General features: G+C 49.4%; 2 protein-coding genes across 5 annotated transcripts; both read right to left on the minus strand.

Moving 5' to 3' along the window:
- Positions 1-4,133: 4,133 nt before the first annotated feature.
- On the minus strand, positions 4,134-10,967 carry TMEM184A (transmembrane protein 184A). Its single transcript, XM_054271034.1, has 9 exons — positions 10,953-10,967; positions 8,193-8,417; positions 7,380-7,545; positions 6,493-6,583; positions 6,329-6,404; positions 5,690-5,781; positions 5,109-5,278; positions 4,812-5,009; positions 4,134-4,384 (listed from the first exon to the last, which is right to left on the minus strand). The coding sequence occupies exons 1-9, from the start codon at positions 10,965-10,967 to the stop codon at positions 4,134-4,136; spliced, it is 1,284 nt and encodes a 427-aa protein (XP_054127009.1).
- Positions 10,968-13,345: 2,378 nt separating this feature from the next.
- PSMG3 (proteasome assembly chaperone 3) lies at positions 13,346-16,736 on the minus strand. 4 transcript variants are annotated; one of them, XM_054270828.1, is made up of 3 exons: positions 16,672-16,736; positions 15,900-16,117; positions 13,346-13,896 (listed from the first exon to the last, which is right to left on the minus strand). In XM_054270828.1, exons 2-3 carry the CDS (start codon positions 16,113-16,115, stop codon positions 13,744-13,746), a joined length of 369 nt encoding a protein of 122 aa, XP_054126803.1. In that variant the 5' UTR covers positions 16,116-16,117; positions 16,672-16,736; the 3' UTR covers positions 13,346-13,743. The 4 variants fall into 4 exon arrangements, with proteins under 4 accessions (XP_054126803.1, XP_054126800.1, XP_054126802.1 ...); XM_054270825.1 differs by lacking the exon at positions 16,672-16,736 and adding an exon at positions 16,480-16,533; XM_054270827.1 differs by lacking the exon at positions 16,672-16,736 and adding an exon at positions 16,256-16,469.
- Between the last annotated feature and the right edge of the window lie 6,247 nt (positions 16,737-22,983).

Genomic DNA, 22,983 nt, shown 5'->3' on the forward strand with positions numbered 1-22,983 from the left:
TTGGAATGTGCTCCAAGGACAACTGTTGTCCAGGCTGTTTGTCAGGTCGATGCCATGCTCAGACCGTGCGTCTGTTCCTGACCCAGGGGTTCTGTCTTTGTGCACAATCAGGGGCTGTCTGTGTTAGCACAAACAGGATTGACAGCTCAGCAGGCACCTGCCTGTAGTTGTGATGCTGAGCAAAGCCACTTGTGGCTTGGAGACACTGTGACCTGTCTGGAAGGGCTGGAGAGAGACACTCCTCTCTCTTCCTTTGGGTTGTGAAATATCCCTTCATGGTTTCCCTGTGTCACTTCTTGTGAATAAACTGCTTTAACCCCTTACATCAATACTTCATCTTTTTGCTTTTCCCTGTTGGGGCTTTGTGGTACCTTGTGCCAGTGAGCTTCCAGGGGTTGTGTTGGCTTTAATTCCCTATTTCAAGTGGTAGAAATTCTTGAGGGAACAGCTGAAGGGGGTAAAATACTTGGCCTGTGTTGAGGCAGTAGGTTGGAGACAGCTGGGTGTGTTGGCCAAAGCTGGAATTAAGAGGTAGGGCAAAGTGAAGAGGGAGGAGCAGGGCTGGAAGGCTTTGTGTGTCAGCAGGTAATGGATGGTCATGAGGTGGGGCCAGGCAGGCTTGGCTGAGCAGCACGTGGGTGAAGCCTGAGGGTGATGGCAGTCTCTGTGCTGAGCAAAAAAAGCATCATCAGCTGCTTTGGCTCCTGCCTGGAGTCACTGCAGTGAGGAGATGGTGACAACAGAGGGGACAGGGAGGTGGGCCAGTTGTGACTGTTGGAGGGATGGAGGAGCATTAGTTCAGGAGGAAAAGGGCATCAGGAATGGGCCAGGTGAAGGTTCAGAAGTGAAAGGAAACTCAGTATTTACCATGCATAGTGGAGGAGCATAGAAGGTCTCTGTGAATAGGGTGACAAAAGCACAAATCCTGCTCTCTGGCACAGGTCTGGCAGTCTGGTGCCTGTCAGCAGCTGGGCTCAGGGACTCATTGGTGAGTGCTAGCACCCAAAATAAGAAGTGTCTGTCTCTGACTGGGTGCTGTGCTCATGAGAGCTGCCTCTCCTGTGGTGCCAGCATCTGCCTTCCTTCCCCTCTGCTTTTAGAGAGGTCAGCCTCAGCTCCTGCAGGTGTAGAGGCAGGGCTTGCTGTGATGATCATCCCTGACACGAGTGGGGTGTAAACCTGCCTGATTCAAGCCCAAAAATCACCAGGAGATCCGATAGCTGCAGCTCAGCCTTGCCCTTGGGGAAAGCCCGAGGACAGGCGACAACGGGAAAACAAATCTGCCGACCACTGGAGCCTGCTGCTGGCAGCGAGAGACGCCTGTTCCTCCCGGGCTGCCTGCTGGCGTGGCTCCAGGCACAGCAGGCTCCTGTGTAGGTCACCCGTGTGCTCGCCGCCAGCTTTCCCCGTGTCCTTGTTGAGGAGGTGGAGGAGACGCGCGAGCCGAGGAGACGGCGTCCAGCCTGCATCAGCGCTGGCATTTCTGTTCCCCATGGATGCCTTTTGACAGCCTGAGGCTTTGAGGGCCGTGACAGCGCCCAGCCTGAGCCATCAGCTCTTGCCTCTCTCCCCTCTCCAAGAAGAAGGACGAGCAGGAGGCCCAGGCTGGAGCAGGGAGGGTGCCTGCTGTTGCTGTCGCGGCAGCCAGCTGGTGTCCAGCCCAGCACGGCTCCTTCAGCCTGGTATCACACTGCTGACTTGCATGAGTCACAGCTGACTTTTTTCTTTTTTTTCTTTCCCCCCTTGTTTGGCTTGCAAGAAAGATCTGTTTTACATATAATATAGTAATCAGGGCTTGACATAAATAGGCAAATGTTATTGTCTGCATTGGGAATTGCACCTGCTGGCAGAGCAGTGGAGGCAGCCCATTATGCACCGGAGTCGATCATTTGTGCAATGAAGTACAACCATGGTTCTTGCTGTGTTCTTGTGCAAGTCTTTATCTCAGCGGCTGCGAGAGCACCAGCAGATGTGCCATCATCACCTTTGCAGTCTGTCCTCGCCCCAGGAGCCAGAGCAGCCTCTGTTCCTGCAGCTGTGGCTGTCCTCTCCCAGAGGGGTGAAGACCAAGATGTTCAGCTGAGATGTCCCTGCTTCTGTGCTGGCTGCATTACAAAGCCAAGCAGCCTTGTCCCCGAGTACTGAGGCTGCACTTTCTATGCAGGACAGTCTGGCTCCCAGGCTGAGCAGGATCCTGGATGAATGCCTGCATGTGCACAGCATCTGGCTCTTGTTTATGGACCTCCTTGCAGGAAAAGTGGCAGCAGTCTCACCGGCTGAGCAGGTATGAGCAGTGCTCCTTTGGACCAGAGGGACTTGCAGGACTGGCTGAACTATAGGTTGCTCATGCGGAGTCTGGGCTATAGCATGGTAAGATTTTTCCAATAATAATAATAATAATAATAATAATAATAATAATAAACAGAGCTTGTCTTGTTGGTGCTGGAATCTGGGCTTAGCTTAGCTAAACCAGATCCAGCACCTCTGAACCAGCTTAGGTGAGGGTTGGAAGAGGTGCTGTGCAAGGAGACAAAGCAAGAGACACACACGTTCTTTGTGGAGTGAAAAAGATGAGCACAAATCCTGTAGGAATGCCAAAATGTGCAGGATGCTGTGTGTGCAGGTATTTCTGCTGGGCCAGCACTGAGGGGCAGGGAGGACGTTAAGCTTAAGAGCATCAGCATTATAGCAGGAACAGGCAGATCGTGGGCTTTGCTTGCTGAGCTCAGTGAAAATGCTTGCTTGCTCTGTGCTAGAAATTGCTGTTTATTAGAAAAAAAAATAAATAATTTTGTGTTGTGATTTACATTTTGCAGCTTAAGAGCAGGGGAAAAAAAAGATCCAAATTCTCTGAGTTGTGTTTAAAAGGGCTCCAAGCCTTATCCATTGGTTTGTTTGCCACATGATTGCAAATCTGAGGCTATAGATTTGCCTTCACCCTTCCACTAGCCAGCTACCATCCCAGACAACTACCCAACCAGTGCCTAAGTTCATTACCAGGGATCATCTCATTAACAGGAGAATAGAAATTAGACTAAAAATTGGAGAAGAAAGAAGTCTGAACAGAAGGATATGAGCTCACCACCACTGATACAAAGAGCATCCCCCCATACACAGTCTTCCCGTGCCTGTGGTCTTGCCTCACATGGCAACATCCCTCAGCACCTCTCTATCCTCACCATGGTCACCCAGCTGGGCTCAGCTCCTGCTTGCCTTCCCACAGGTCAGGCAAAGCCCAGGGATGGGGAATGGTGAAGGGTTCGGAGGAACAGACAGTTCCCAGTAAGTGAATTCCTACCACCACCAGTCACAGTCTGGTTCCCTAATAAAGATTCTGATAAGAAAGCTGGAATCCCTTTTAACTTCTGATCCATTCAGAGATAAGCTGGTTTAGACATAAACAAGCACTTCTGTCACTGGCAGCTCTCAGAAATGCAGCTGCAGACCTCTGCTTAGTCCCAGTGAGGTCCTGCCACACTCCCGGGGGAGTTACTTGGACAGCTGCATCCACATCTGGAGGGAGAAGAGGATGACTTACTCTTTCTCCATGGTAAAAGTCTTGTGCACATCTCTATAAGCTTTGCTGTGAGAAGGAGAGGGGGAAAGATGTAAAAGTAAGGAATGACGTCTTTCAACCTTTACCGGGTTTTGAGGTGAAGCGAAGTCACCTTCCTGGGCTGGTTTTCTCCACGGAGCCCTTGGAGATCATTTTTTACTCAAATTGGGAGAAACTAGAGCAGAACTGTGCTGAGAAAAGCACTTCTCTCAGGCCTCAGCACTGCTTGGAGGTAAGAGGAGGGTGAGGGCATCAGGTCTGTCCTGCACCCTGGCTCCCCTCCCTGCCTGGCATCCCCCAGCATTGGCACAGGGCTGGCAGAGACAGCAGCAGTGGGGCAGCAAAACCCCAGGCTGCAACACAAGGTCCAGCACAGCTTCATCCATGACAGCAGAAGCTGGCACTATTTCACTTAACCTTTTCTGGGTTATTGCATCTTCCCTTTGAGAGACTGGCTTTTTGGATAGAGTTCCTGGCTTCTCAGTATTCTGATTAGCCCAGGCTCTCTCAGCCTCAAGACACCTCCCCTCTGCATGGGTTAAAACCTCTTCAGTGTCAGTGTCTCTTCTGATACATCCTACAGCTCCTCATCTGACAGGATTAGCATTCTCTTTTCAATGTTTTTGCTCTTCCTGCTGCTCTGTCCATCTATCTTGGAGGCCACGTGCCCGTTGTCCCCCGGCGCTTTGCGCTCTGCGTCCTGCATGGACTGCTGGGTGTAGTGCTGGTATGCAGGTGAGAAGTTGTGGATGGCATCCTGCACAATGTCCTGGGGGCTGATGGTCTCCTTCAGCCCACTCGAGATGCTCTGCATCGGGGCGAGGTTTGCTGCAAAACAGGGAGAGCAGGAGGGTGATGGGACAGCAGGCAGTCAATAAGCACAAGTGATCCAAGACACTTCTCCTTGGAAATTCGAGATCGGGGGCTCATTGTGGGCCACGTCAGCTTGTGGTTCCAAGTTCCAAGGAGAAGGAAGGCAATCCCAGCTCCATGTTCCAAAGGATAGATCCTCTCCAAGAGCATGTGGATAATAGCACCATCCCCTAATCCTGCCCAGCCACACCAAGGTCTCCTTACCTGCCCCTTTGTTTTAGCTTGTGGGTGTCATGAGGGAAGAGGGAGAAGAAATGCATGGAGTACAGGGTAAAGAAATTCCTCTTGTAGCTTTTAGCATCCCATTAGTAATGGATACTAATAAAATAAGGGAGGCTTCCTCTTTCCTTAGTCATTGAAGAAAGAAGTGAGGAAGAGTTACCTGTTGAGTTTTCTTTCTTCTCCCTGTACACGTGGCAGGTGAATGCGTAGCGCAGGGCAATGGAAGCGAAGAACATTTCAATGCAGATGATGAAGTTCTGGTAGCCAGCAGCCACTGTGCCAGCTCCCACCTCCTTCCCATCGATGATCTGAACTTCAGGGATCACCCCACATTTCTCCAGGATTGCCAGCAGTGTCCCTGTGTGGGGGAAGGGAGAGGGATCAGTTCTGCTCCTGCACCCCTGATCCAGGTCGGGCTATGGGAGGAGAAGCACAGGATGTCCATGGTGGGACCCACCTTGCCAGAAGGAGAGGAAGATGACGGCCTTGATGGTGATGAACTTGAGGACCGGCTCAAATGGGCGCAGCAGGTCCATGGTGGCGAAGTAGAAGAGGAAAAGGGCATAAAGGGCCAGGCTGACAGAGAAGTTGTAGATGATGGTGATGTAGAGATATCCACTGTGGACACTGCAGACAAAGAGAGAGAGAGAGAGAGAGAGAGAGAGCTGCTGCCCTGCGCTGTGGGGAGCAAGAAAGTGCAGCTGGGGCCAAAGAGAGATCAAATGGGGAAGGGGAGGGTGCATAGCTTTGCTGTGGGGGAGAACACAATCCCAGGAGGGGGAGGAGGGCAGAGGTAACAGCTTCTCCTCTGCTGGTGGGACCTCATTTTATTAATTTTTTATTTATGATTTTATTTATTATGGCTTAGAGGAATTTTGTCCCTTTATTATTTGGGGGCAGTGAGTCTCTGTTCCCCAGCACTTTGGGCTCACAGTGCTCTCACTATCCATGGAGCAGCTTCCTGGGGAGACTGGCAGGGCACGCTGTGATGGAGCAGGGATCCATCCTCTCCCATTCACCCCCCCCCAGCATCCTCACTTGAAATCTCCATCGTGGTACTTCCCAAACGCCTGCAGGATGATGGTGACAATTGCCATGAGGGGTTTCACAATGCAGAACTGCAGTGTGGCCTGCACAGAGGAGAGACACAGTGTACCACGGGCAGCAGGACATCCCACTCCTCTGCTCCAGGGACACACTCAGAGGAGAAAGCAGAGCTCTGGGGTGAAATATGAACCAGCACAAGGTCTGCATATGTGAGGGAGTGGGGTTTCCAGAAGGCAGCTCTCAAAAGGCAGCTTAGCCAGTCCAGGGTAGGGGACCAGAGGGCTTGGGGACAGGCAGGTGACAGGATTCAGCCCACAGTGCAGTCCTGGGGAGTGAGACAGCATCCAGGCTAACCTGGGACTGGACAGAGATGGCAATCTGAGCTCTGCAGTGGGAGGAGACCCTGACTCAGCAGTGAGTCAGAGGCAAGGACAGCAAGCAGCCTTGCTGCTGGCCAGGTGCCAGCAAGCTGGTGACCTGCCTCCCTCAGAGGAAAAAAGCCTCCAAATACAGCATTTTAAGTGAATAATGAAGCTAAGCCCCCTTGGCAGGGCAGTGGGGAAGGAACCTGCCTCCCAGAGAGCCCTCACCTGAGGGAAGTGGAGTCAATGCTCCCCATGGGGTACCCACCTGCTTGCAGAAGCGCAGGAACCCGATGGAGTAGGACATACCCTGAAGGCAGCAGGTCCCGTAAAAGCAGCTGGACCTGGAAGCAGAAGGAGAGGGGATGCCATGGGGAGGTGCTGGGTGGGGAAAGTGGGTGGAGGAGGAACTCACAGGATGCTGGGACTTACGCAATGGGCTTCCCTCGGATCTCTGTCATGATGGTGCTCTCCCCACCGAGGTACTCAAAGCACAGGCTCAGGAAGCTGTAAATCACAAAAGCTGCCAAGGCAAGGGCAGACAGGATCAGCAGGACTGATGGAAGTCCTGGAGGGGGTTGTTTCATCTCACATTTCTTCCTGCTCAGGTGTTTCCTCATCCAACCTGGCACTGCATCAAGATTTGGGATGCTGGTGGGTGGGAGCCCAGAGAGAGGAGCAGCAGGTCAAATCTATCCAACTTCCAAGGGGAGTCAGACACATTGCACTATGTGCACAGAGTTCATTACGGACACAGCAGCTCCTCTGGGCACACACAGTCTATCCAGGGACCATCTGCATGGAAATACCTCAAAATTGCTAAGGGGCAGCACAAATGGCTGGTGGCCAGCAAGCAGCGGGTCCTGAACAGTTTTCTTGGACATCCCCACCACTTATTTTTTATATACACCAAACCTGAAGAAATGCAAATACCCAAATGGACCAAGGTAGAAAAACAGCCTTAACCCTGACAAGTTTCCTTTGCACTTCAACACACCCCAACTGCCCAGTTTCTTGGGTGTATCTGCCTCGTGTTTTAGAGAAGCTGTACTTCTACCTCACAGAAAACCTCTTTCCCAGGAATGTGGTGCTGGGGTCCCTCCAAGCCTGTGTCTGAAAGGCACCAGCTTATGTTTGTGTGTAGGGCATCCCCTCCCTGCTGTAACAGAGAAGGAAAAGGAAAACTTCTTCATGGAGGAAGGGAGAGTGGGAAGGAAAAGCAATGGAGATTTGGTACTTCAAGATGCTCCAGAGACAGGTCAGCAGGATGAGAGCCCTGCTTTGCCTTCAGCCTCTGTGCTGATAGATGCTGTGCTCACCTTCATAGCAGTCCCGTACTGAGTCGAAGTAGACGTAGTACTGGTGGCTGCCGAGGAGGAGGAGGCTGAGCCAGGAGTCGAAGGCGTAGACAGGCACGATGAAGAGGATGCGGATGATGTAGCGCTGCTCCTTGGGGATGGTGTAATTCCTCAGGTGTGTGTAGATCTGCAGAGTGCCGAGCAAGCAGAGTTGTGGCTGACAGAGGTCAGGATGGGAACCCCCAAGGCACAGGGGTGCTGTTCTGACCCTCCTCTCTGGGGTGAGAGCTCTGCCAGCCTTCCACCACAGACCCATCTCAGTGAACACACACAACAGGCTCCATACCACTCCCTGGGCTCACCCCTTGCATGAAAACCTGTGGAAATCAGGTTCCTTCCCTGGGCTGTGTGAGGAATGTGCCCTCCCCTGTGCAGCCCCATCCCAGTGCTTGGAGACAGCCACTTGCGCCAAGGCTGCCTTCAGCAGCACAGACCTGCACAGCCCCCTAAACCGTGCCCACCCAGGGAATGCCTCAAGGCAGCTGGTGCTGGGCACCCCAAACACCCCAAACACCCCACTGGGTGTTGTCTCTGGGCAGTGCCAATTCCTGCAGCCTCTCCTGGCTCTGCCAACCACCTGGGGAGAGCGTGGGCAAAGTCCATCCTTATGAGCTGCCAGCAGCAGGCTCCTAACAGTAGAGATATCACCTCTGGGCAGCAACAGGAAGAAATACTTACCCGGAGCTGAGTAATTTGCAATGGACTTGGGGGCAATCAATAATTTTCTCTCATGTCAACCCCTGTGCTGAGCCCCACCTCTGCTGCAGCCCGTACCTGGTGGAAGGTGACGATGAGTGCTGACCACACGAAGATGCCAGAGATGACCTGTGCTGCTGTGGTGGTCAGGAAAAGCTGCTGGCCCTCCTGGGAGGTGTTGTGGGCACTCGTGAGCAGGGCAACAGCTGAGAATGGTGGGGCTGAGGCCAGCCTGGCTGCTGTGCCAGGCTCCAGCGTGCCAGGTGCCACGGGAGGGGGCACAGCACGTGTGGCATTACTCATCTGCAGGGAGGGAGAGGGAAGGGGAGTGGTGCAGGACAGGGAATGTCCCAGCAGATTTCCCAGCCCACACAACATGTACAAACCTCCTGAGAGGTTTATCTCCTCCCCAGGGTGTCCTTCACCCAAACCGGCCCCTTTGCATGATCTGCTTGTCCCAGCAGGAAAATGCAAATATCCTTCAGGAGCAGACCCTCTTTCCCCTAAGGAGGTCTATGTAGTTCCCATGTCTCCCAAAAGACACACTTCTTCTCCTTCACAGCTTGGCTCCTTGCTTTCTCAGGAATCACTCCCACTTGAAAGGGAATGATCTGTGCATCTTTTCCATCAGAAACCAGAGACTTAAGGGTTAAACCAATCCCTCACCCAGGATAATAGAGTCCCTTACCAACAAGCCATCAGGACACTTGTGTCATCTTCCTTGGGAGCCCAGAAAACATCAAGTCCCCCCCCAAATTTGGCTCCTTTCATCATGTGTGACCTGCTGGGAGAAAGCCTGGGGCTGCCCAAGAAACCAGACATTTGGTGTCACCCACATTCCTTACCCAGCTATTTTGGGATTGTGGGGGTTCAGTGTGCCTGTAGTGCCAACCCCAAGACCTGAAGGACAGCCAGCAGTTCCTCCTACACCCAAATTAAGCACAGGGGAGCAAGCCTGCCATGCCAGAGGCAGAGCTATGGCATCTCCCTGCTCGCTGTGTGCTCCTCAAAGCTGGCTGCCCCAAGGCACTGAGCATTCCTGGTGCACATGGTGGCTGGGCATACGGACACCGTGTACCCTGTGGTTACAGACAGCAAGGACCAACCTAATAATAAGCAATTATTTATAGGGCAGCTTCATATCTCAAGGCCAACAGATGCATAAACTGCCATGTTTGGGTTTTCTTTCTGTTAATCTATGGAAAGCTGCTTTTCCCCCAAGTATAACAATAGTGGTTTAAAAACCCAACGACCTGCAAGCTGAACTCTAACAATATAGATGCTTCTCAGTGCATTGTTAATAAACAAATATTTTAGCTGCTGGGTAACTATCGCCTGGAGTAAAACTGTAAGCGTGAACAGGAGAGAAGCACAAAAATATCTGCCACAGATATGAGTGGTAGGGAATGACCTCGGTCCAATTAAACGCTGAAAACAAACCAAAGCAAGAGCTGACCCTGCGGCTCCCTGTTCTGCCCTCTCACCGAACCCCAACCTCACAGGAGAGCAAACTCAGCTGGTGTCAGATCAACAGCCCTAAAAATACCTTTCCCCGGCTCTGGCAGCACTCGGTGTAAGCGGAGATGCCCGGGCAGCAGCTGGCGGGGCCCCAGCCGCTCACCCCGAGTACCTGCGCTGCGAGAGGGGGAGCGGGGCTGGAGCTGGGGCTGGCTGCGGGGACAGCAGCGCGGCCGATAGTGTTACACAGCCCGCAGGGAGCCCGCTCCTCCTCCCCGACACCGGCCTGGGCTCCTGCCCCGGCCAGCAGGAAAAAGGATCCCGGGAAAGCCGGGGCGGGAGCTGGTCTTTGGACAGACTTGGATGCTGCCGGACCTGCCTTGTAAACATTAACAGGAGGACGGAGATAGCTGTGGCACAGGGAAGGAGATAAGAGTCCAGCTGTGCCTCATTCCCCAGTCGCTCCTCACTCTTTCTGGGAGCTGCCCTGCTGCTGGCTGGGGTAAATGGCTGCATTTGGCCACGCTTTGCCTCTGCCTGAGCACCACGACAGAGCAGGAAAACCCACTCTTGAAAAGCTCACTCTTTCTAGCTGTATTTTCTAGTCACTTTTTTAATGATCCAGCTTACTCCCCAAGACGCGGCAGAGAGCTGTGCTCTTCACTAGATCCATTTATTCTGTTTTCAACCACAGATGCTTGGCCCAAGACATCCCATCTCCTATTAACTTTCCCAGCCATCGCACAGTGGCACCGACAGTCAGTCCTGGCAGCCTCCCCGACATTGTCACACTCTGAACATTGAAGAACAAGTCATTAAAAGCAAAGGCCTCGGTGCCGCTCACAGACAGGGCTCCCAGCTCCACAGGTAATTAGATCCCGGCCGTGCAAGGTAGTCAGGCTATTCAATGCAGTTAGAGAGCCATTTGCTTCCAAAACAAAGGCGGCAAGGAGACACCGGGAATAATACCAGCTGCAAAATTCAGCTCCTCGATGGGACTGAGCCATATCCAATCTGTTTTCAGACACCTTGCAGGTAGCTGCCATACAGTGTCTACCTGTTACATGCACTCCATGGGATATTAGAGATGCTAAGTGAGAACTGAAAAGATAAACTGAGCAGCGAAGCTTGTGTTCTGGGAGGCCACCTGCAAATGGGGCTTTTCACCTTGCCAGGGATTCCTCTCCATCTGCAGGCTGCCAGAGCCCAGACCTCCAGCTCACACCCCTCCCTGTGTCCTGCAAATCCCCAGCTCAGTGGCAGCCCTCTGTGGGGTGAAGCGAGTCAGCAGGGAAAGGTGAGCCCTCGCAGCCCCCCAGCAGCACCTCTGAGATCCCTGACCCACATCCCGGGGAGGGGAGCATCCAGGCTTAGCCCCACCAGGGCAGGACACATGCCTTTCCTCCTGATTGCTGTCAGATGAAGCCAGGACACTCGGGTTATTCACGGGACCAGCCTCTCCACACCACCATCAGGCCACTCAGGGGGAAGGACCTACAGCACACAGCTACAAATCGCGGCAGGGCAGCATCGAGCCCTCTCCGAAGCCCATCTGCAGGAGTGGATGACGCAGGCACAGGGCTCTTAGCGGCGGCTCTGCCCTCCCAGCGGCTCCCACAGGTGCTCAGAACCAACGGCTGGGTCAACCCCGATTTGTGGCGTTTGCCCCGGCTGCTGTGCACCCCCCAGGGCCCCACTCACCCTTTGGGGCTGCTCCGGGAGGGAGTCTGGCTGCCGTGCACCTGCCGTGCATCCCCCGTGCCCTCCTCCACCTGCACCGCTGCAGACTCCTCCTCCGGACACCGTCCCAGCGCTGCCCGCCTGCTGGCCGCGGGCCTTGCCACTGCCCCACTTACCCACCCTCGCTGCTCTCGGCTCCCACCACTGCCCCGCTTACCCTCGCTGCTCCCGCCTCCCACCAGCACCCCACTTTTCCCACCAGTGGCTCTTGCTGTGCCCCGGGCTCGCCGGTGCCCCGCTTACCTTACCCGCACCCCCCGGCTGTGCCCGGCTCACCGTGCCAGCGCCCTCCCCGCGCCGCGGGCCCCGCGGGAGCTGGAGCAGCAGGTCGGGCTTTGTCTCCCGCAGAAAAGCCACCCAACTTACCTTTCCAGTCCGCCGTGCTCGGCACCCACGCCCGGAAAGCAAACACGGATGGAAAGCCGCGGCCCGACGCCGCTGCCCCCTGCCCAGCGCACGATGAGGGCAAGAGCTCTGCCTGGGTGGCAGAGGCAGCTTTCCCTCAACCGGGAATTAATCCCCACCTGGAGGAGAGCAATGACTAAAAGGCAGGCAGCTGGTGGCACCTTGTGCCTGTTGTTTGAGCAGGCCTTCCCCTTGGTTTATTGTGCAGCAGAGAGGAGCAAAGTCGAAGGACCAATTGCTCGTGTTCTAATTTATGGCACGTGGAAAGGCAGCAAGGTAAGTCTGTCCTGGCTCTGAGCATCACATCAGAGAGGTTTCCACGTCCTTTCCTCACCCACTGTCCTATGCAGACCAGGTGGCACACACACAGCCAGGAAATGAGGGTACTTAACTTGTGCCTGGCTTTTAGGCAGTAACACTCAGTTCTTTGGGGCTCAGCAGTGGTATGGCACTGTATCACCACAGTGGAAGATGCAGTTTCCATCCAATTTGCTGATTCATGCATGTTCTCCTCAAGCTGCTGGAGCTATGGACACAGTAAGAGCCTCAGTTTTGTGTCAGGAGAGAATCCCTACTAGCAAACCAAAATTGACAATAACTAATTCCACATGTCTCTCTCAGCCTTCCTAGACAAAAAAAAAGGGAAGTGTAAAAGAGGAAAAATTTATAGCTCTGACAGATGCGAATCTTTGATTCTTGGAAGCACAGTTTAGAAAATTATTTTTAGATGAAGTTTCTTGTCAAGGGCAGCTGGAAGCCTGCAGTGTTTGAACGTATTTTTAAAAGAGAGTTTCATTTCTCATAATCCCTTTAAATGCTGTAAATAACTCTTACTTCAGAGAAAAGAGTCCTTTCAAAATCCATTTTCTGCTTTTCTGCTTCTAGGGGATTTTTTAGCAGCAGAATGACCTGGCAGCTGGATCACCGTGGTGGGGCAGGCACAGGCTCTGTGCTGATTCTGCTGTACCAACTGGTCTTAGCACAACTCCTCCCTGCCCAGAATTCAAGACCTGGCCTCCGTCTGTACTGTCAAGTTCATAAGTGACAAAAGTGTGTAACAGCTCACTTAAAAATTTACTACTTGTTGTTGTTTATTACAAGAGGTAAAAACAAATGTGCTTTCCAAGCAAAAGGCAAAAGTTTGGCTATTAATCTTTGTATCAGCTCATACAACATAATCTGACACCTTCTGTAAATGACTTGGCAGAAACAACAACCCTGTGTAACCCCTCAAACCATCTGTCCCCACCTCTGCTAAGACAGATGCTCATTGCAGGTGATCAGCCTATGGATGTTCTGTTTCTCCAATGTGTAGGTACCATGTAATCCATTGGCAGAGATTATTTTCTTACCACTATTTTGGGTTCCTGCCTTCCACCCTGACATCAGCTTTCATGAAATTTGCAGAGCATCATGATCTGCCTCTCTTTAAAATCATAGTGAAAGTAGAAAATGAATTCAGACTACATCCAGAAAGGAATGGACATAAGGACAAAAGCAGTCATCTAGGACTCATTTCCTAAAAAAAGGCAAGAAAACCTTTTCCATTATACAACTGTTGATTTTTTACCAAGGCTTGTATTTCAATTGACGTGATTCTCACAGAGCAAAAAAGAAAACAGGTAAAATTTGATTTGACAATGTTTCTTTTATTCCCTCTGCACTGGGTGTTCCCCTTTTGTGGTATGGCACAGCTACAGAGCTTGGCATCTGCTGCTCCTCAGGACACATGTGCAGAGCCGAGCCCTTTCCCAAATAAATGACCCACCCAACATGATAAAAGTAGCACTTCTCTCCTATGTTGAGACAATTGCTCTCGTCTCACCACTGTCTATATGGACTTGCAAACCTGTCCCAGTAATAAAACCCACAAACGTTCTACACAGTAGAGAAAAATTCATGAAATTCCTCAGGATGTCCAAAACCACCACAAAGACATTCCATCATTTTCATTTCTAGTCCTTTCAACTAGGTGGTGATGAGTCATGGGCTCAGGATCATTTCCTTGAATCCAGATGGCACAACTTCACCACACTTGGCAACTTCGGATCACTTCTCGTAGGGCCTGTATTCCTTCCATGGTTTTGTCCTTTAGAGCCATGGCGAGGAGAACAGGTTTGTTCCCGGCTTCCTGCGACACAAATGCCACCAGGTTTTTGGCACAGACATGAACGAGGGGCTGAAAAGCAAAGGGACACAGATGTACACTCCTACAGATGGGAGAGTCCTCCTGCAGGAGTTAGGAGAGGAAGAGCCCTGGAGTGACGTGGAGAATCTGCTGATCCTGGACTCAGACTGAGCAGTTCCAACATGGTCAGCAAAGGCAAGCCATGGGACAGGGAACTTCAGAAAACCCTGTCTCAACCAGCTTAAAAGGGAAGAGTTTGGTCTCATGAGTGTGCCAGCCACCCACACCACCCTGAAACAACTTTACTGGAGCTGCACTTGAACTGAGTTCAGCGCTGTCTGGGAAACTTGGAAACTCAGTACAGAGAATCTTTCCTTCCATAATCCTCCCACTTGAACTATGGCACCAGTGTTAAATGATATGAAATGCTGTGGATCCAAATGCCTTTATTTCCTTCACAGCCAGGTTTCTAAAGGAGGTTGCAAGTACAGTTTTTTTTGTTTAAAAACTTGTTCTGATGGGATGAGGGGATGCTCCACTGACAAGCTCTGAAAAAAACCGGTTATTTTTGTAATTCCTAGAAATCCCCAAATGGTGTTATAGACAAAGTTTTTGTATGCCTGGTGTTACAGACATGTTGCTTCTTATTTTAATAGAATCATGAAAAGCAGAAATAAGTAGTGAGGCTGAAGGAGGCAAAAAAGGATATAACCTTTTCCATGAGCTTTCTTTAACAAGAATAGATCAGAACAGCATTGACCATTTCACTTGGAAGCCACCTACAATGACATCCAGCCCAACTGCCTGACCAACTCACAGCTCAGCTTAAAACATTATTCAGGGGATTGTCCAAATGGCTCTTAAACACTGACAGGCTCAGAGCATCAACCACCTCAAGCCTGTTCCAGTGTCTGACCACACTCTTGGTGAAGAGGTGTTTTCTCATGCCCAGTCTCAACCTCAGCCAGCACAGCTTTGAACCACCCAGCTTGTCTAGGGTTTATTTACACCCAGAGCTGTGTATCTGTCAGAAGGATGAGTTTGTTTGATTTTAGCTGCTGTCTGGAAATGTGCAACATCCCAAAGAATGATGTTAGCAGTGACAAGCAGGAAAGCAGCAAACTAGTGAAAGTCTTCTCTTGAACTTTAGATCAGTTAGTTAAAATTATTTAAAAATAGAATGGAACAAAGTAAACATAGCACTTCCCATTTCCAAATAAACCCCAAATAAGCTTTGGATGGAGGTGGTCAGCATTTGCAGATATCAAAGCAGAGAAAGCAAAATATCTCCCAAAAAGGGAAGGGTATTGCTCAAGAAAAAGAACTCCACAAAGGGAAGTCATGGATAGAATCAGGAACTTGTGCTGCTACAGCTTGTCTAGTTAAAGCTAGCAAGTAATATGTGATAGCTTCAACCCTGATGGAAAGCCTCATAATCTTGTAGCTCTGTAACTTTCTGTTTTAATGTTTGACCAGTTGACGCTTTTAGAAACGCATTTGCTTCTGCTTTCTCTCTAGCTTTGTGAAATGGTCGATAAAAACCTCATTTTGTTGAAGCAAAACAAATTAAACTTTATCAAGGGAAGGTGCTGGCAGACACACTTGGGAGAGGGCAACTAAAGTCCATTATGGGGCTGGCATAGACAGAGGAGGATGGGGGTGGGAAAACAGACCTGAAAAGGAAAACAAACTCACTGGAACAGAAACCCAAAAAGGTTATCAATGGCTGCATATTTAATCTTGCAACCCTTAAATCAACAGAGCTTTATCAAACTTTCCATAAACATGCAGAAGCAATCCATATCCTGTAGGATAAAAACAACAGATCGCCAAACCACTCACGGTTAGTTAAACTTTTATGTCCAAGAGCAGACGAGCACACATACTTTTCTGATGATCCCCTCTTTTCCTCATTTTAAAATTAATCTTATCACTATTCAAACACTGCTTAACTGCTGTGATTCATCAACTCCCTGGCAGCTTGCACAGCCCCACCTACCACATTTCCCCCTTATCCTCGCTGCCTCTGCGCTTCGCATCCGCTCTCACCTCACCTCATCCTTGCCCAGCAGCACCTTGGTGGTGAGCGAGGGCCTGCCCACGTTGTCGCCGATGGTGTTGGGGTCCACGTAGACGATGGTGCCCATCTTGCCGTACTGTGTGACCACCACGAGCACCGAGTTGGAGAAGGCCGTGCACACCACCTCGGTGGGCACCCCGTGCACCACCTCCTCTCGCTGCTTGGACGTCACGATGGGACTCGCTTCCATCGCTTCCGAAAAAGAACAGAACGACAACAACAGTGTGACAACATTAGATTAAAAACATGCGCCACGAGCTACAGAAAGACTGAATCATTCCCGTAACTTGAAATACCCACGGTTAAGTTAATTTCAGTGCAAACCCGCACCCCTGACTGGGGGGGACTTCGCAACTCCGCAGCGATGGCATCACTGCCCCGCACGGCCCCGCTGCCTCCGACAGGGGCCCCGCTAGCGCGGATAGCTGGTACCGGGGGGGAAACGTCGAGCCCTGCTTTCCACCCCGGCTCCACCAGGCTTTTCCTGAGAGAGACATGGAGACAGGGACACAGCCATCCCCACCCCGCCAGGCCGCGGCCCTCACCGCCCCTACCCTCGCCAGCCCCGCCGCGCCGCCGCTCTCCGCCCGGGCCCGCCCCGCCGTGGCGGAAGCGGCGCCTTTCTTTTCCTTTCCCTTCCCATCCCTCCCTCTCTCCCTACCGCAGCCGGCGGGGGGCGATGGCGCAGGGCGGCCGCTGCCCTCACGGGCTGTCCCCTCCCCTTCCCTCAGCGCTGCCGCCATTACCCGCCGCGGCAAGACGCCATGTCCGGCCCCCCCGCGCTCTCCTCACGGTCGGTCGCCGGCCCCGGGCCGAGCTGCTGCACCCAGTCTCTCCTCCGGGGATGAACCCCTTCCCTCGGGATTGATCCCTTTCTCCGGGGATGATCCCTTTCTCCGGGGATGATCCCTTTCTCCGGCGATAAACCAGTTCCCCGGGATGAACCTCTTCTCCGGGGATGAACCCCTTCCCCCGGTCCGGTCTTCACTCTCGGTTTTTCCTCGTTTCACGCCGGGAGTTGGGGAGGACTCACAGGCAGGACCTGTGGCTGTGAGGGGACAGGTGACCCTGGGGACACAGAAGCGCTGTGAATATTGTTCTTCCCTCTGTTTCCCCATGGGATATGATCGCTCCCAGTACTGGGTTTTGTTAGGCCACACTGTAAGACGCCGAGTGTGCTTTCCCATCTTAATAAAAATAAAGGGGCTTATAAAGGGGAATTGTGTGAGAGACAACTTTTTACATAGACAAACAGAGCTAGGACAAGGTGAATGCTTTTAAACTTAAATAAATTTATATTGGCTGTTGGGACTCAGACTTCCCCATAAGGGTGCTGAGGCCCTGGCACAGGTTGCCCAGAACAGCTGAGGGTGTGCCATCCCTGGAAGTGCCCAAGGCCAGGTTGGACAAGGCTTGGAGCGACCTGGGATGGTGGAAGGTGTTACCCACAACAGGGTGAAAGAAGATGATCTTTAAGGTCCTTTCCAACCCAAACCATTCTGTGATTCTATGAAAACAAGGCTGGTTTTGGTCATGGAAGTGGCTTTGCCATTAGCTGAGTGAGCATTGACAGGTGACCGATGGAACTGTACTGGGGGATAAAATAAAGACATCTGTGAGAGGAGAGTGGAACCAAATGTGTCCGTCCCAGGTGCAAACATTAGTTTCTATTAATTATACCAAATTAATACAGTGTTAATTTTTTCGTTTGAAATACTGGTATTCATGAATAAAAATTTTGTATTCTAATTTATACAAAGCCCTGAAAACTGGCACTTCCCAGAAGTTTTCAACCTCCCAGACTCTGCAATTGCTTAATATAAAATACAGTCAAAACCTGCATTCCCATGTTTTAGCTCTCCTTTGCCAGCATCCTCACCACATCCCAAATATCCTGGCCATGGGCATAGCAATAGCTACCTGATCTGAGGGTTATCTGTTCAGGTAATATCTCTGAAGGACCTCATGAATACTTCTTTTGTCTGTTTTGCATTAAAAGTTTTACCAAAACTTGATTACAGGAGAAACACATAGACTTTGTGCTGAGAATCCTTGAAGGCACCGTTAGAGAGCAGCAGAGATCCATGGAAAAGGTTTTAATTCAGCAGGTTATTTCTGTGGTTAATTCAGAGAGACTCGATACCTTTTCAGTACTCTTTGCAGTCTGGCAAATAGTCTGTTTCCCAGCACTGAATAAACAGCATTCCTCTTTCTTGCTTACCACAATCACTCGAGGCTTTGCCTGTTTGACAGAGATAATAGCAGCTATTGTCAGTAAAACCTCCTGACTCATAAAGAAGTTTATTCCTGCTCTGCCTTCTCCAGAGAGTAACTTTACTTCAGGACACAAAGCACTGGATTCTTCCTGCCGTCCTTGCCAGACTTCATTTTATTTTTTACATGACAGGGGAACAAAGGGAGTCCACTGTAGTTCAGATTTACATGGAAACACCATTCTTTGCTGTTTTACATTAGTTTGGGACAAAAAAAAAAAGTTGTCTTTCACAGTTTCCGTCAATTAGATGTCTCATTTTGGCATGTAGCTGAGAAGGGATATAGCAAGCTGAAGCAACTGAGCACTGAATCCTCATCACTGAAAGTAATACATTAAAAAATTAACTAAGGAGAAGACTCCTGTTTGTGTGACTGAGGCAGGGGATGGGGATTTGAGAATACACACCAGGACAGGTAATGCGACCTTTCCTGAGGGGATCTGTCTGCCTGTCATCTGCTTCCCAGCATTGCTGGCTGAGAAGAATCTGGATCCATACTCATTCTCCTGGTTCTATAACACTTTACCTCCACAGATCCCCGATCACATTGCAAACGTTATTACATTTAGCTTCATAAACTGTCTTTCATCATAACAGATTGTTAATATAACCCATTTTATGGTTCGAGGGAAATAAAGAATCGAGACCGACAGCAGTTTCAGAGCCATCAAATCCTCAGCTGGAGATTTCACAGGATTTCAAGATCCCTTCTTCCATCCTCATGCACTTGCTGCCAAAGAAACATAAGTCATGCATGTCACTATCTCAATTATAAGAGAAAATCAATGACTGTGCAGCCCCATACTTTGACAAGTAAAACTACTCCTAATATTGCAGCTTAATACCTTTATTATTATTTATTCAAGCAGTTTTGTACTGCTTTTCTTTTTAAACTGCTTAAGTGCCTCTGTGTGTGTAGACTGGAGGGAGGCTGCTTTTATATTAGTCTTTGCATTTAGCTGAATTGATTTTATAAGAACATATGTGTAAGATCCACAGAGCATCAGAAATATTTCCCACTGCTCTCGAACATAGACACACAGTGTTTCAGGACACCCATTAATAATCCCTGCTCTGGGGAGTGCCTCACTATCAAAGTGCTGGGTTGGTTTATTAGTTTACAGGTTATTACTTCTCCAGTTTAGATTTCTCTCTTGTATCTTTTATGATGCAGAATATAGACTGTGAGCTGGAACCTCGGGTGCAGCTGGACTCTGAGCTGCGCAGCCGAGGAGAGAGGAAAGGAATTAGTTTGCTCCCTGATGCAGGAGCTGCTTGGGAATTATTCTGACCCTTGTTATAAATCAGGTACATGAAGTGGAGCTGCCCGTGAGTACATTCCTCGGGCCAGGCAATATCAGAACTCTCCTTTTCCTCTTATTACTGGCACAGCAAGGTCAGGGGTGTGGGTGCTGCAGGGTTGTGTGCGGGCTCTCTCCATGGGGCCATTGTAAAAGGAGTAGAAGAACGGCAGAAATTCACCTCCTGGATTTCTCCTTTCAAGTCATGCCCACTGCATTTAATTAGTCTGGAAGGGACTGTGTTCAGAAAATAATAGTGAATTAAGGCCCTGGGGGAGGCAGGGAGAGGAGCACACCTGGGGCTGTTTAGTCCAGCACTCGGGTCTCCCTGGCTGGCTGGCTGCAGTCAGCAGAGAGGCTTTGGCCTTTGTGTAGAGTGGAAACAACTTTGAACCCCACTGTCCACAGTCAGGAGTCACCCCTGCTGCACCTGACATTGGTTGTTTCATCTCTGGGTTTCTGCAGCTCCTCCTGATAAAGGTATGAGCCTGCCAACCATGACCTCAGCTCAGCTGCTTCTGCACATGGGGCATCAGGTGTGCAGGGGAGCCTGAGGTTGGAGTGTGGGCTGCTGAGGAGTTCAGATGTGTCCAGGATTAGGTGATACCTGAGTTAAAGCTCTGAGGCTCTCAGTTTATGTGCTCATATTTTGAAGGAAGATGAGGGGATTCTGGCTCTTTTGTGCGTTGTTCCCTTTTCTGTGCTCCCTAGGATAACAAGATTATCACTTCTTATTCTGAGAGACAATTCTAAGAGGTTTGCTTTGTTCTGAAGTTGTCCCCATGGCTCTTACTGTATGGAACATCTCTTATTTCATTGATTGTGTGAAAGGAAGGCTCAGCCAATCCATCAGGCATTGCAGAACCACTCCAACCTACTTCGTTGTTGATGAAACATTTTTTTCCCAGTGTAGAATTCAGCCAGCAAAAAACATACTGTTAGAAGAAAAAACAAACATAACACTTAAACCCAAATTGTTCCCTTTCTTAGTGAGCTGCACTCAGCTGCACATCTGAAATAGAAGTGCTGGATGTGCTTACATGCTTGAGACTGTCAGGTCATGTTATTGTTTTGGTTTCTTGCACTTGCAGCTTAGTAAGCTAGCAATAGGGGAATGTTCATTAATGTTTGTGTCAATAGTAACAGCCCACATATGAGCACTAGCAGATTTTCCTGAGAAAGCTCAATGCACAGGGTAGGATTTAAAAACATGGCAGCAAGCCAGCATACCCTGGCTGGGCCTGGAAACATCTAGGTAGAAATTTGACTGGTGCTCTGTGGAAGTTTTTTTTTAGTCAGATTTAGCGACCTATAAATAGAGGAGTACTCCAGCCCTTGTAGGACCTTTTTGTGCTGTGTCATTGGTGTTTTCTGAGCTGCTCTGCAGGCTGGGAGAGGAGGATTACAGATCCATGGGGCTGAGAGGAGAAAGGAGCAACCTTGGTGCTGGGGGAGAAATTTGGGAAGGGGCTCCTGCTGAGATTACAGAGCCTGGCAAGAGTGAAACAAGTCACATCTGCAGAAGGATTTTGCTGAAAACAGTTTTTGGGGTGCTTGATCTCAAACAACAATATTTTTCATATATTCAGTACCCTTGAAACCAGCACATCTTTGATTTCTTTGCAAAAATTTCTGCAGAAATTATTTCAACAACCACTGAAATGGAATTGACTCTCTGGAAATGTGTGAGATACACCTCCAGAAACACTCCAGACTACCTAAGAGAGCTAAAAAAGCTCCAGCTACCTAAAAGAGTCAGGATTACATCATGCAGACAACCTGGTGCTGTCTGATGATAATTTTATCCTCGATATTTATCATGAGATAACAGCTGGCTGTTCTGGGCACTGTAGGCAGGGGGTATGGAACAGACATAGTCATCATGAGGCAAGATTGAGTTTGAGTACTGTTTACATAATTTTCATTTGTCAAATAACAGCCCCTCATAGATCACAACCATGACAGCGCCTGTGGATGGTGTCATCCATCAGCAGATCTACTCTGAGAGCAGCAGAAGCTTTGTGCTGCTGCAGTGGCCAGAGGAATTATTTCCATGGATCAGTAAAGACAGCAGTAATTGCCTTAAAGCTCACTATAGTTTATGTAGGAGATTTTCAGGTGCTTGTGGTGATCTGTCAGATGGGAGACAACATGCAAATGGAGTGGATTGTAAAAATTATTGTGGCATAGCTTCTAACAGTAAAACTCATACCCCTCTGTTCCTGAGAAGTGTGAAAGCACTGAAAATAACTCCACGGCCCTTGCAGAAGTAACAAGAATGTCAGAGTATTAGTATGACGCTAATAGTATAGTGAGTCCTATAAATCACTTAATTGTGACAGCAAATTAAATAGTGTTGTTGTCTGGAATTCACCCACAGTTAAAATGATATATCTTGATGAGACAAATGCCTTCTGTGCTGCCAGTAATAAATTAGCTCCTCTTTCAAGTGAGAAAACAATTAAAAACTTGGTTGAAAAGGGCATACTTTCTCTGTGGCCACTGATCCCTCAAACTCTGGAAATAATAAAGTGGTTCTAATAGTTGTTCATTGTTACACATTTGAAAGAGGAAAAATCCATTGCCTCATTATGTTCAAGACAGTTATGAAATTACATTGGGAATATTTGAGAATGTAAGAGGCATCTAACCAAATGGTTTCAACTTTGACAATGTGTCATCATTTGCAGTTCATAATGCTGCTGTTAACTTTTGGAGATATCAGTCAGTGCACACAGTAGAAAATGAGAATAAATATTTACCTTGCATTTATATACTGCATAAATAACAGCAAAGTACACAGTAGACAAGTCATGATTCCATTTTGAGGGTTGTGTAACAGAAGTTTCAGAATTACAGGAGTATTCATTTTCAACACTGAAATATGTGGAAGCATTCTGGCAGTTCTCAACAAAATGGGCAACAATGCCTTGCCAGTGAAACAGTAACAAAATGATTTATGAATTACTTCTGAGTATTGGGTGAAAATTTGCCTAATCTGATTTTTACATTCTTTATGTGTTGAAGACATTGAAGATGATGGAATTGCCTGGTGTCTGAATGTCTCTTTCATGATACATTAAATTTATTTGCCATCTAATCAAAATTATCATGCTGTCTGGTGCTTGAGTTGAGCACATAAAACTGAAGCCACAGTAAAGAATCCAAGTTGGCCTTGCATAAAGACATTCCATGGAAAGGCAGGAGAGTGCAGGCAGGTGTCCTTTAGTGGGCCACAGAGACTCTCACATTTCTGTCTTCATCTCCCTATACTAAGCAGACTCACTGAAAATAGAGAGATTTTAGGAATCTAGGAGCTCCATTGAAAGACCTACCTATAACAAAAGATTGGAAATACATTTATGAAGATTATTGTGATTTGAAAGATTCTGTGAGGCATCATGTTCATGTACTGCAGGAGTTTGTTTTTGGAAGAGTTTCTAATCCTGGTTATCTCCATTTCAGAAAACTTGTGGAGTTTACT

The sequence above is a fragment of the Melozone crissalis genome, unplaced genomic scaffold, assembly GCF_028551555.1.
Source record: "Melozone crissalis strain CALT ecotype California unplaced genomic scaffold, PUWL_Pcris_2 ptg000012l_1, whole genome shotgun sequence".
In the NCBI taxonomy this organism is placed as follows: Eukaryota; Metazoa; Chordata; class Aves; order Passeriformes; family Passerellidae; genus Melozone; species Melozone crissalis.